Source organism: Neophocaena asiaeorientalis, unplaced genomic scaffold (assembly GCF_003031525.2).
Source record: "Neophocaena asiaeorientalis asiaeorientalis breed wild unplaced genomic scaffold, Neophocaena_asiaeorientalis_V1.1 scaffold607, whole genome shotgun sequence".
NCBI lineage: Eukaryota > Metazoa > Chordata > Mammalia > Artiodactyla > Phocoenidae > Neophocaena > Neophocaena asiaeorientalis.
The window spans coordinates 1,606,361-1,617,594 of record NW_020173405.1 but is presented as its reverse complement, the minus strand read 5'-3'; the positions used below and the strand labels follow the sequence as shown (position 1 = coordinate 1,617,594).

At 49.7% G+C, this 11,234-nt stretch overlaps 1 protein-coding gene across 2 annotated transcripts in view; it reads right to left on the bottom strand.

Annotated features, from left to right (window-relative positions):
• Positions 1–2,352: 2,352 nt before the first annotated feature.
• BAZ1B (bromodomain adjacent to zinc finger domain 1B) overlaps positions 2,353–11,234 on the bottom strand; it is a 65,569-nt gene continuing 56,687 nt past the window's right edge. Inside the window, exons 15-20 of one of the 2 annotated variants that reach the window (XM_024747185.1) lie at positions 10,698–10,845; positions 8,748–8,860; positions 6,296–6,441; positions 4,804–4,907; positions 4,175–4,548; positions 2,353–3,667 (exon numbers count right to left, since the gene is read on the bottom strand). In XM_024747185.1, the coding sequence (XP_024602953.1) occupies positions 4,191–4,548; positions 4,804–4,907; positions 6,296–6,441; positions 8,748–8,860; positions 10,698–10,845 (869 nt within the window). In that variant the 3' untranslated portion in view covers positions 2,353–3,667; positions 4,175–4,190. Of the gene's footprint in view, positions 4,549–4,803; positions 4,908–6,295; positions 6,442–8,747; positions 8,861–10,697; positions 10,846–11,234 lie in introns of both variants that reach the window. The other variant, XM_024747184.1, reaches the window with a different exon arrangement.

The window sequence follows — 11,234 nt, the reverse complement described above, 5'->3', positions numbered from 1 at the left end:
TCACAGAGGGCAGGACCTGGGAGGGAGGGAGGGAGGGCGGACGGGCCTTGCCAGCTAAGGCTTCTCAGCACTGGACAACATTATGGAAGAGTCCCAGACCCTAGAGGAAAATGAAGAAGGAAACATGATTAAAGACCTTTTACAGAAGTCCTCCATCTGATCCTCCTCTCCCCGTTGTGCAGACAAGGGAAGTGCTTGAAGGGATCGATTGGCTCAAGTTCACACAACCAGGGAGACTGTGGCCTCCAGAGCTTGTGATTTCACACCATGGAGTCCATCGGGGCATGGGGTGAGATGGACAGGGTGGGTGTTATAAAACCTAGGGCGGGGCTTCCCTGGCGGCGCAGTGGTTGAGAGTCCACCTGCTGATGCAGGGGACACGGGTTTGTGCCCCGGTCTGGGAGGATCCCACATGCCGCGGAGCGGCTGGGCCTGTGAGCCATGGCCGCTGAGCCTGCGCTCCGCCAACGGGAGAGGCCACAACAGTGAGAGGCCCGCGTACTGCAGGAAAAAAAGAAACAAAAAACCTAGGGCGGTTTTGTCCAGAGAAACCGGTCCCACAGTGGGACCTCCCCCCACCCCCAAAAAGGAGATTCCAGAACCCAATGGAAACACCTCAGAAGCCAACACCTGCCGGCCTGCGCGCCCCCGGCCCCCACCCCTTCCCTCAGGGGCCTAGTAGCCCAGCACAGGGCCCCTTAGAGCAGCACGTCTGTGCATGTGTCCACGCCAGCTGAGCCTGTCTGAGGGCCGAGCCTGTGCTTGTTCTTAAAGGAACTTCTGAGCCCTGACCTCAGTCAGTATCAGTTCCAGGGAAACAATTCAAAGTTCACTGGAGTCAGCAGGGGTGATCTTGACTGAGGTCAGATTGAGGAGAGGCTGCCCGCCCCCGGGGGGGTCAGTAGCTGCCCTCACTCTCTGCTCAGTCCCACCCTGAAGGAGGAAGCTCCAAGACAGCCCGTGTGAAAAGGCCTGGGGGTCCTGGGCGGGGGGTAACAGAGCAGCAGCCTTCGCTCGGTACCCTGCGGAGGGGACCCTGGCTCTCAGGCAAGTGGGAGACCTGGTTCCCTAGTGGAAGCGGCACCGCCCCTGAGTAGCTGCTTTGGAATCAGTCACCAGCTGACCGCCACCCTTGACTGTGCTCCCTCCCCAGGGACAGGGTTTGAGGAGAAAGAAGAGTAGGCAGGAAGAGGGGTTGGTCTCTGTTGATTGCCAGCATTAGTAATCCAGACCCCTCCTCAGGAAAAAAGTTTTCTCGTCTCCATTTGCAGTAGTCAGCCCAAGTTAGGTTTCTCATGATAGGGAGGAATGGGCTGGGATGGCTGAATAGGACCAGGATACAGAGCCTAGATGAGGTGACAAGGCCCCACAGGCGCTGGCCTGGTGTAGCCTAAGAAACCCACCCCAGGAATAGGACTTCACAGGTGTGGGTGGGCTGGGAGTCCCAAGTCCAACCGTGCCTGTGTGGAAAATGTCTGGAGGTTACACAGCTCCCTCCTCCAGAGCTTGAGGGCTGGTCAAATTCAATCCGACCTTGGGGAAAACCACTTGCTCCCCTGCAGGACTGAAAATCCCCAAGTGCTTGGCGCAGGCCTGGCTCAAAGCCCACGCTCACCAAGGCCACAAAGGGAGTCAGTGGCAGAACCCGCACCCAGGACTTAGGTTTCTCCTCAGATTTCTTCCTATTTTACCTTATGCCACCCCTGGCGCAGCTGGTCAGGAACTGGCAGTTTCGCTTCTCAGTGAATGGGATCATGCAGTGGCCCTATAAAATCCTGGAACTCCACAGGCAGGTTGCCAGCCAGCAGCGATCTACTCAAATTAGCCACTCTGACTTTATAAAAACTCCCAGCATAAAATATAAATGAAGGCACGAATAAAACAAGATTGGCTATGTAGTAGAACTGTTGAAGCTGAGTAGGTGGGAATTTGTTCTATTTCCACTTTTTGTGTACGTTTTATATTTTCCTTGAAAAGTGTTTTAAAATGTTGAGTTTCCCCCAAAATTAAGTCCTGAAGGACTACACAAGTTCCCATAGCGAAGCCTTAAAAAATACTTTCTCCTAGTTCTTAGAAGTTTCAAATGGAATGGGGGGGAGGGGGGTGGGTGTTGAGACAAAGACAAGGCCAGGAGAGGCTTGAAGGTCATGGCTTCGATTACCCAGGGCACCAGAACTCTCTCCTGGAAGCAAAGAAATGCAGTAGATGGATCTGACCTGTGGTTAAAAAGACTAAGTCAGAGGAGGTCCTCTCCAGAAGAACAGGCTCCAAGAGTCCATGGGAAAACAGCGCTCGCTCGGGACTGCACCACCCTCCAAGAGCACAAAGAAAAATTCACCAGAATTGTTTCTTCTTTATAAACACAAGTACATAATGTTTATTTGAAATTCCAATTTATTACAAGTTTACCCTTTAATGGGGCCCTTCCTCCTTAAAGACAACTTGAAAAACAACAAAACTCAGGTGTCACTGAAGTGGGAACACGGAATTCTCACTGTTAACAAGAACAGACTGGCTCTAGGGTAAGAGGCAGGGCAGGTGTCCGCGGCTGGGATTGTGAAATTGTAACGTCAGTGCTAACTCCAAGCCTGGGGGAGCCAGGATGGTAAACCTATCCAGCAGCCCCTGGAGCAAACCCCAAGGAGGCAAGGAAGCCAGGGGACAGGATCACACCTTGAAGTTTCACTTTAAGAGGCTTTAATTCTCAGGGTCTGTGAGCTTCAATCCCCTTGGTGGACTTCTTTTCCCTTACTTTAAATAGGTACAGAAGAGCTTAGGTGCTCCCATTTTTCCAAATTCAAAGCTGACAGAAAAGGAAATTAAACCCTGTTTTGTGTTTTTATCAAAATCTGCCATAAAAGGGAAAGAAGACTACAAAGTTCTGCCTAAACATAACTACTAGTGCTAGACTCACTGTGGGAAGGGGCCGCGGAGCCCCTCCTCCTGCCCTCCGCCCCCCACCCCGGCACTGAGCACTGAGAGATTCAGGTTCCCGGGGATCCTGAGTCTGAGGCCAGAACAGCACAGCAGGGGCACTGCACACAGAGGCGGCGGAAACAGCCACCAGGGCAGGCAGAGGGATCGTCCATGACCAGCTCCCCACTGCTGGCCCTGATGAACCCCAACCCAACTTCTCTAAAGGAGAGACGATGGGCCGAGGGAGGAGACTGGGCAAAGTAAAGCAAACACGTTATCATATAAACTGTACTGTACATGTGCCAAAGCAAGATGACAGAAATATTTTTACAAGATGTTCTTTATACAATATCACTGCTGAAACAAGCAACTTTTAATAACTAGAAAAGTCAATTTAAAAAAAATTAAACATTTAAATTCTTCCTGCTTTTCTTCTGCTCCCCTAAGAGCTTGTCTGGTATGTGGGTGGGCTGGGCTCCAACACCCCTCTGGCCAGACCCATCAAAGTAAAGGTTATATGCATGGTTACAAGCAGGGCTCCAGTCTCTGAGTGAAGTGCCTTAGGGTTTTTTTTCCAGGGGGCAAGGTGGGGCGGGAGCGGGGAGAGAGCTGTCACGAGGAAGGGGAGGGGTACTCAGGAATGGCTACAGGACATATCCCTTTACTCTGCCAAGATCAACTCAACAGACCACAACTGTTTCATGATGCTGGTGAACACAGAATTCTGTATGGCACTCACTGATACCATCACCTGAGAGGGAGGGAGGGAGAGACAGAGCACAGGCTTAAAGAAACAAGACTGTGTATAAATATAGATTAAAAAACCCAGTTGGCCTGATTACCCTTCATCCTTCTACGTAATACAGTAATCCCTCCCCTAGAGACCAGAGGGCTTGGCACTGTTGTGGTGGCCAAAGTGGGAGGGACCTTAGGAAAGAAGAAAGAAAAGGAATTGGGTTCACAAGAAAAGCCATACCCTGGGACTCTTCCTGGAAACTCTCGGAAAGGGGGGTTAAGGCCATCTATCCCCCACAGTATTTCTGGGCAAAGACCACCAACCCAGTATTAGGCTCTCCAAAGTGCTCTGCTTGATTAAGGCCCATGGAGAGTTTTGGAGACACGGCACAAGCTCGGATGACAGGCATTCCTGGGCTCCCCGTGACCTCCTCCCTTCCACGTTCTTCTCCAGCGTCCTCTTTCGCCTCCCTCCCCCCTCCCTTGCTCTCTCCCTCGATTCCCCCGACCTCAGCTCCCTTACCAGGGCCCCTGCCTCTCTACTTCTTCTGTCTTCGTCCCCTGGACTGTCCAACAGGCTCTGGCTCACTGTCCCCTTCATCTTCAGCAAGCCGGTCGGGAAACTTCTTACGTTTCCTACGGACATATGGGTGGCCAGGAAGATGTTTATGCAACAGAGCCATCAGACACTGTTCTGTCTTCACCATGCAGTTTAGGACATGGCTGCCTCGGCAGTTGTAAAGCTCAGCGTTGGTAAACACTTGCTTCATGTCAGTAAGAAACTCCTGCACAGAGCGGTAGCTCCCACAGGAACATTTGTTCTGCATTGTCTGGAAGTCCATAGGGTGGGTGATCACGTCATAGTAGTCCTCAGCCTCATCTCTGGTCACGGGCTCCCTGTGGAGAAGAACCAAATGGGGAGATAAGCGCAGCACTGAATCCAATGGACAGAAACCTTGTTATCAAACCATCAGCCCCAGAACGCCCACCTTGCTGAGACCAGCCCACTGGCAGACAGAGCAACTGTGTTCGCTTGCACTCAGTGCGGGCTCTGCTAGTCTGGAAGCTCATTTCCCTGCCACTGAGATGTGTCCTCGGGGTTCAGCTGCAAGGTTGGCCCTACTCCCCTGCGCCTGAGGCCACGGAGCTCACCTGAAGGGCCAACTGAAGCGGTACTTCACGATCTTGTGGAGGATCTCTTCACACTTCTGCAATTCCAGGCTTTGCCTCCGGGAGCTCCGCTTGGTCTGAAGTACCTGGCGCCAAAGAAAGACGACATGTTATTACAGGTCTGAGAAAAGAAGAGTGGACAGGGCAGGAAACGCATGTATCTGCTTAACACAGAAAAGAAAAAGGTCAATCATCTTCTCGGAGCAGAGACGGTCAAAATCATCTGAATTGGGCTTCCCTGGTGGCGCAGTGGTTGAGAGTCCACCTGCCGATGCAGGGGACGCGGGTCCGTGCCCCAGTCCGGGAAGATCCCACATGCCGCGGGGCGGCTGGGCCCGTGAGCCATGGCCGCTGAGCCTGCGCGTCCAGAGCCTGTGCTCCGCAACGGGAGAGGCCACAACAGTGAGAGGCCCGCCTACCGCAAAGAAGAAAAAAAAAAAAAAAATCATCTGACTTGCACGCAGGGAGCGCTCTCAGCAGGGGGCACTAGCCCACCTGCCTCCTCCCTGGTGGACGGTGAGCAAAGCAGTGGAGGACATGCAGCAGTTGCTGTATTACAGCAGTCCTGCCAGGGGCCAGCTAGAGAGGGCCACTGTCATCAGGACGCTAGCCCTCTGAGAGCAGATGGACCTGGGATTACGGTCACACTGCGGATGAGTTTAAACAAGCAACTGCAGAAAGCCAGGTGGGTTATGGGGACCACCCACAGCCAATTTTGTGGGGGTGGGGTGTCAGAGGGAAGAAAAGCAAGAGGTACAATTCCTTTCCTGGGCTCTCCCCTGCAGGCCTGCAACAGCTAAGTGGCTAAAGAGAAAGGGGCGTGCCTCCCTTCCAGGTGGCAGGAACAGGCCGTGACTCACAGAAGTAGGGGCACAGAGTTGAAGGGGTTAGGGCCAGGCACACAGGAGGTGCCTGCAATGCCCTTTGAGCACCCTAATGGCTTGCTTTATGCCTCCAGCCCACCTCCAACTCCAATTTAATCTGTCAAAAGAAGCAAATTTTCAAGAGCCTCTTTCTGTCCTTTAAACTTCAAGTGAAACCTAAAGTAAAACCACTAAAATTACATTAGTTGAGGAGCAGAGGGAAGGGTAATGTCTCTCCCATGACAATTGTCGGCAAAAGACCCAAGAGTAAGTGAGGCTCCAACATTGCTGACATTCCCACAACGGAGACCCAGCCCCTCTGAGCCATGGGAGACACATGGATACTATTTTAAAATCCTTAACAAGTCGCAGGCTGCCTGTTAACTAGAGGAGATGTTTGCAGGCTGCAGCAGGGGAATGCCGGACATAGCTGTTCCCGGAGGGCCTGCTGCCTCGTTTGCCTACAGGCCCATCCATCTGCCTCATCAGTCTCCAAAGTTAGGGAGGAGGGAGCAGAGGGGAGGCTCCCACCTGCTGCCTGCTGAATTCCTCATACTGGAGTGGGGGATACGAACAGAAATGCTAGAGGGCAGATGATACATAATTCTTACCAGCTCATCAACCTCAGCCTCGTCTACAGGTGGCGCCTTCGGCCGAGACCTCCTGGTAGGATGAGGCTTCTTACCTGGTCGTCGGCCTGGCCTTGCTGCAGGGGCGATGACACCCTGCTTGCCCCGGACAGTCTTTCGAGGTCTCACTGAAATAAAAAATACGCATTCAGAGCAGACCTGAGGATGAAGGAAGCATGCCCATGGAAGGGGTGATACTCTGGACAAGCAAAGCAATGGCTTCCTTTGGTTAGGAGGTGCTCTTGCTATCCGTCTCCTGCCGACCTCACAGGACACTTTAAGGGCAGCAGTAGCAGATGGAAGAATGGGTACTTTTCAGCAACTGCCAAAGACCTTTTAAGAGTCTCTTCAGAAGGGCAGTTCCTTTAGTACGTCCACTCTCTGTCCCCACCCTGTTCAGTTACTCTCAGGAATGAGGGCCTGGAAGGAATCAATTGTAAACTGACTCACTCAGGAGAAAAAGCCACTTGCTGATGGGTCTGCCTGGGAATTCCTTCAGCCCAAGCTCAGCCTGACAACGCATGTATTTACATGTAAGATGGAATCTGAGTGTGGAACAGATCCTGTTTCATAATTCCCAGAGTTATCCTATACTCACCACCACAATCTTTTCAGAGAAAAGCTGATACTTATGTGAAGTACTTATGTGAAGTCTGCCTCATTGAATCCAGTTTAAGGCTAGCCCAGTCCTGCTTTCTGCGATTTCTAAAAACCATAGACAGTAGGCCCGGCCACTTCCACAAGAGACCTGCTCGGGATCCCACAAGAGAGAATAAAAACTACAAACGCACCCGAGGCTGCCTGTTTCTCAGGTTTACAACAGGCGCTCAATGTCAGACAAACCAACATTTCTCAATACATCTTCAGGAAACAACGCTCCATCAGGATTAGCTCAAGGATGCTCCACTAAGCAAATTTTCCCCTGGAAAATGGGGAGGGGCAATTTGGAGAGAGATAGGGGTATACGGAGGCAATGATACAGAGAAACAATAAACAATGTTTTATATTCTACTTCCAAACCATGATGACCCCTCACTGACTATTTTAGGTTCTCTAAGTTGTAAGACTAGGCGAGGAAGAGAGGGTAAGGAGCTGATGCCAAGGATGAAATGATGGATGCAGGGAATAGCCACCGGCCCAGGGCCTCGAGTTGCACTAGGGAACCACATCGTTGGTGGCCTACAAGGCAGAGTAGACAAGAAGCTCTGAAGTTCCAAACACTTCCTGGATCCTTCTGGTAGACAAGGCCCTAGAAACCTGCAGAGGGAACAATTCCCTGGAAAGAGGAATAACTTGAAAGTGGAAAGCAACCATTACTTGGAAAATAAACAAAATCAGTCCATTGCTATATTTAGAATCTGTTCCCAGACAACCATGCATCCAAATCACGACTCTGGCAGTACTCCGTGGTCTCTCTGTAATGCAGGGTTAATGGACTACTTGCCTCCTTACCCAGATACCTGAAAAGTCATGCCTTGGGAAAAACAAAAGGAGCCCTAGAGGAATGAGAGAAGTGTAAGTGTCCCAAATTAAAACCCTGCAGGATCGGGGAAGACGGTAGCAGGGGTGCAAGCCCAAAGTCCTCAGGTTTTGACAGCACCAGTACAGTAAGGACCAGGAGTGCCAAACGTCCTCTCCCTCCTTTTACAGCAACTACGACTGTCCAGGGAGTTATGATCTTGGGAACTGTACCTCTCTTGAAAAGCTCATCAAAATCTTCTGTCTGTATTAACCTACAAAGAAGGGTATATTTTGCAAAAAGGGAGGCTGTTAAAAGGCTCAACTACAGGACTTAAGGTTTAACAAAAATGACACGACTCTCAAAGCCTCAAGAAAAACGAACATGAGAGACTGAGTCAACAAGGTGAGCTTACGTGATGAGGCCTTTTCCCCCTACTGACACCTAGAGAGAAACAGATCTGAACCTTCCTAACAACTACGCCTAAACCATGGAAAAAAGTCTTCCCTTTCCAACTAGCAAATCTACAGCCCTGCACACTACAGGTAAGAGAAGAACCACTGCAACCACAGAAAAACAACTTCTTTAAAAGCAACACTGCACCAGAGGCCAAAAGAACTGCAAGAGACAGCAATGGGCCTAGACCCTTGTTACCCCATCCTCACGCTGAGGGGCTCAGAACCAGCAGACCTGTCATAAACCAGACCTGGGGCCTTGAATTCCATGAAATCTTGGACCAAGTGGATCTGCCAGTTTGATGTTCTGAGACCAAGCCACCCAACCTCCTACTAGGAAGGTAGTTAACTGGCATCTTGAAAACCCATTTAAAACATGGCAGCAGTCGCCCCTCCACCACAACTTGTGAAAAAAAGAAGACGGCACGATGGCCTTGTTGGGTTATCTACCGCCAACCCAGTCTTTCCAAGTCAGCTTAGAAGACTGTGAGGTTAACTATGAAAGAAACTGAATACTTACGTCGCAAACCAGCCACCTCATAATCTTCCTCCCCCTCCTCCTCATCCTCTTCTTCCTCTTCGTTGCTCTCATCATCTTCGCTGTCCTCAGAGGCAGACTCTTCCGTATAATTCCTGTGGGGGGAAAGACACTTGTAGAGAACACGGATCTAGGCCAAAGGGGTCCTAAGAAAGGTAAAGTCCCACATAAATTGTGGCAACTTTTCCCTCTTCACAGACTAGACAGATTTCATGCTAAGGGGAGGGAATGTGAATCTAGGCCAGGACACAGGAAGCAGAATGAAAACCTAAGCTTTAACAGAGTGTCTCCTCTATCAGGCCCCAAACCCTCTGGCTACGATACTAATGGCAGCAAAAACCAAGACCAAAATGCAACCCCCACCCCTCAACATACAAAACAAAACTCTGTTCCTTCTGTCTCACAAAAACAGCCAGATAATGTAACATTTCAGGTATTAAAAGTTGTCCCCAGTGCTGGGGTGGACTGAAAGGATAAACAGCCCAGACAGGTGTTACTCCACCTTGATGGCCCCCTTCCAGGAGCTGAAACAGCTTGCAGATGACCATAACATCAAAGCACTGGTAATCCCAGCTCAGAACAGCTGGTCCAAAGCCTCACCATTTCAGAGCGGCAGCCTCATCTCTCTAAGTGTAGCTGGAATGGAGTGAGAAATAACCGAGTAATGCTGTTAGGCAGGGTCAGGATCAAACAGCTCTGACCTTTCAAAGAGACACCAAGCCAGACTGCTACAAGCTGCTCTTCTACAACCTCAAATTTCAACGTGGAAAACAACGTTATTAACTTTAGCAAACATTAGGCATCTCCTCTTTACAAGGCCCTATGTTTGGCCTTACTGGGATGAAGATGAAGAACAAAGCACCACCTCTACTCTCAGGGCAGAAACAATCTCATAGGAAGACAGCTGTGGATAAAACTGACCAAAAAGGCAAGATGCATCAAAAAACAACTTTGGACATGGAAAGCTGAACTGGAACACAGAGGAGGAACAATTAATCCTAAGGATGTAAGGATGTTTCCAAAAAGCAGTGAAATTTTAGGTAGGCCATGGTCAGTTTAGCCAGGTGGGAGTTCTGGGGACAGGGAATATTCCCAGCTGGGAGGAAAGCACAAGAGGCAAGGATGCACAATGAACAGCCTGTAACAAGCACACAAACATGGGAACAAGGGCTTATAAAAACATCAGCTAGTATTACATAATGAGAGTCTCAAAAGCTAGGCTAGGGAGTTTGGACTTTACTCTAGAGGCAGGGGGAAGATCGAAGTTTTTGAACACAACAGTGACATAAGCAAATCTTTGTCTTATGTAAACCATTCTGGTATCACCATAAAAGCTGGATGGATAAGAGGGAGGAAGATATGAGGTAGAGCTGAGAAGCCACTGAAGGAGCCCAGATGAGAGATGGAGAGGGCCAAATGACAGCAGGGACCATGGGGAATGGACATCAGGATGCTGACTCATTAAGACATCTAGACACTGAATTGATAACATCTGGCAAGTTAAATGAATATGGAGACGGGGGAGAGGAAGACACCAAGTTGACACCAAAATTCTAATCATGCTAAGGAAGGAAAAGTAGGTACAGGTACGGAAGGTAGTGAGTTTCAGGATTTTTAGCAGTGACTGGCTGCAGAAGTCATCACAAATTAAGAAGTGGGCGAAGTGGAAGCAAACAAAGGATATGTTATTTGAGAAGAACGTATGACCAAGAAGACATAAAACACAGCTGGTAATGAAAACAAGAAATGTTGACAATTAAGCTAAAATTAAATCAGAGCCCTTTGAGCCCCCACTGTAATACCTTAAATGATGGGGCTCTGCACACAAAAGATGAACTTAAAGCTCCTCAGCATCATTCAGTTTGAATGACCCAAGCTCAAGTATAACAGCTATTTATTAATTTATTTGTTTTTAAAAGAAGAAATTCTCACCTGCCACGGGAGTTGCGCCTGGCAGTGGCAGGCTGGCAGGCTGGGCACTGCCATTCACCATCTGGTACTTCATAGAGGGCCGGCCTCAGACAAAACAGGTGGAAGGCTTTATTACACTCGTCACACAAGATCAGCTTGTCATCCTCACCTGCAAGGAGATAAACTTGTACAGCACTGTAGGGAGTGGGGCAGTAGTCAGTGAGCTGTAAGGAAGAGCTGCTCAGCCTCAATTAACCCAATGGAAGAACAAACATCCTAGTACACTGCTACCCCATTTTAAAAAAACGCAGTCATCTTCTGAAAAGAAATGTAGCATTAACTAGACTATAGGTAATTTAGGGTTCAGGTCTTCTAACTTATATCCCCAAATCTTCTCCGGGCTGGAAGACAACAGTTAACATTTACTAGGAGATAGCAAAAAATCAAGCAGTAGCAGGAGATTTTTGCTGCCCCTGTCCCACTAAGAAACGAATCTCCCAGGGGCTTCCCTGGTGGCGCAGTGGTTGAGAGTCCGCCTGCCGATGCAGGGGACACGGG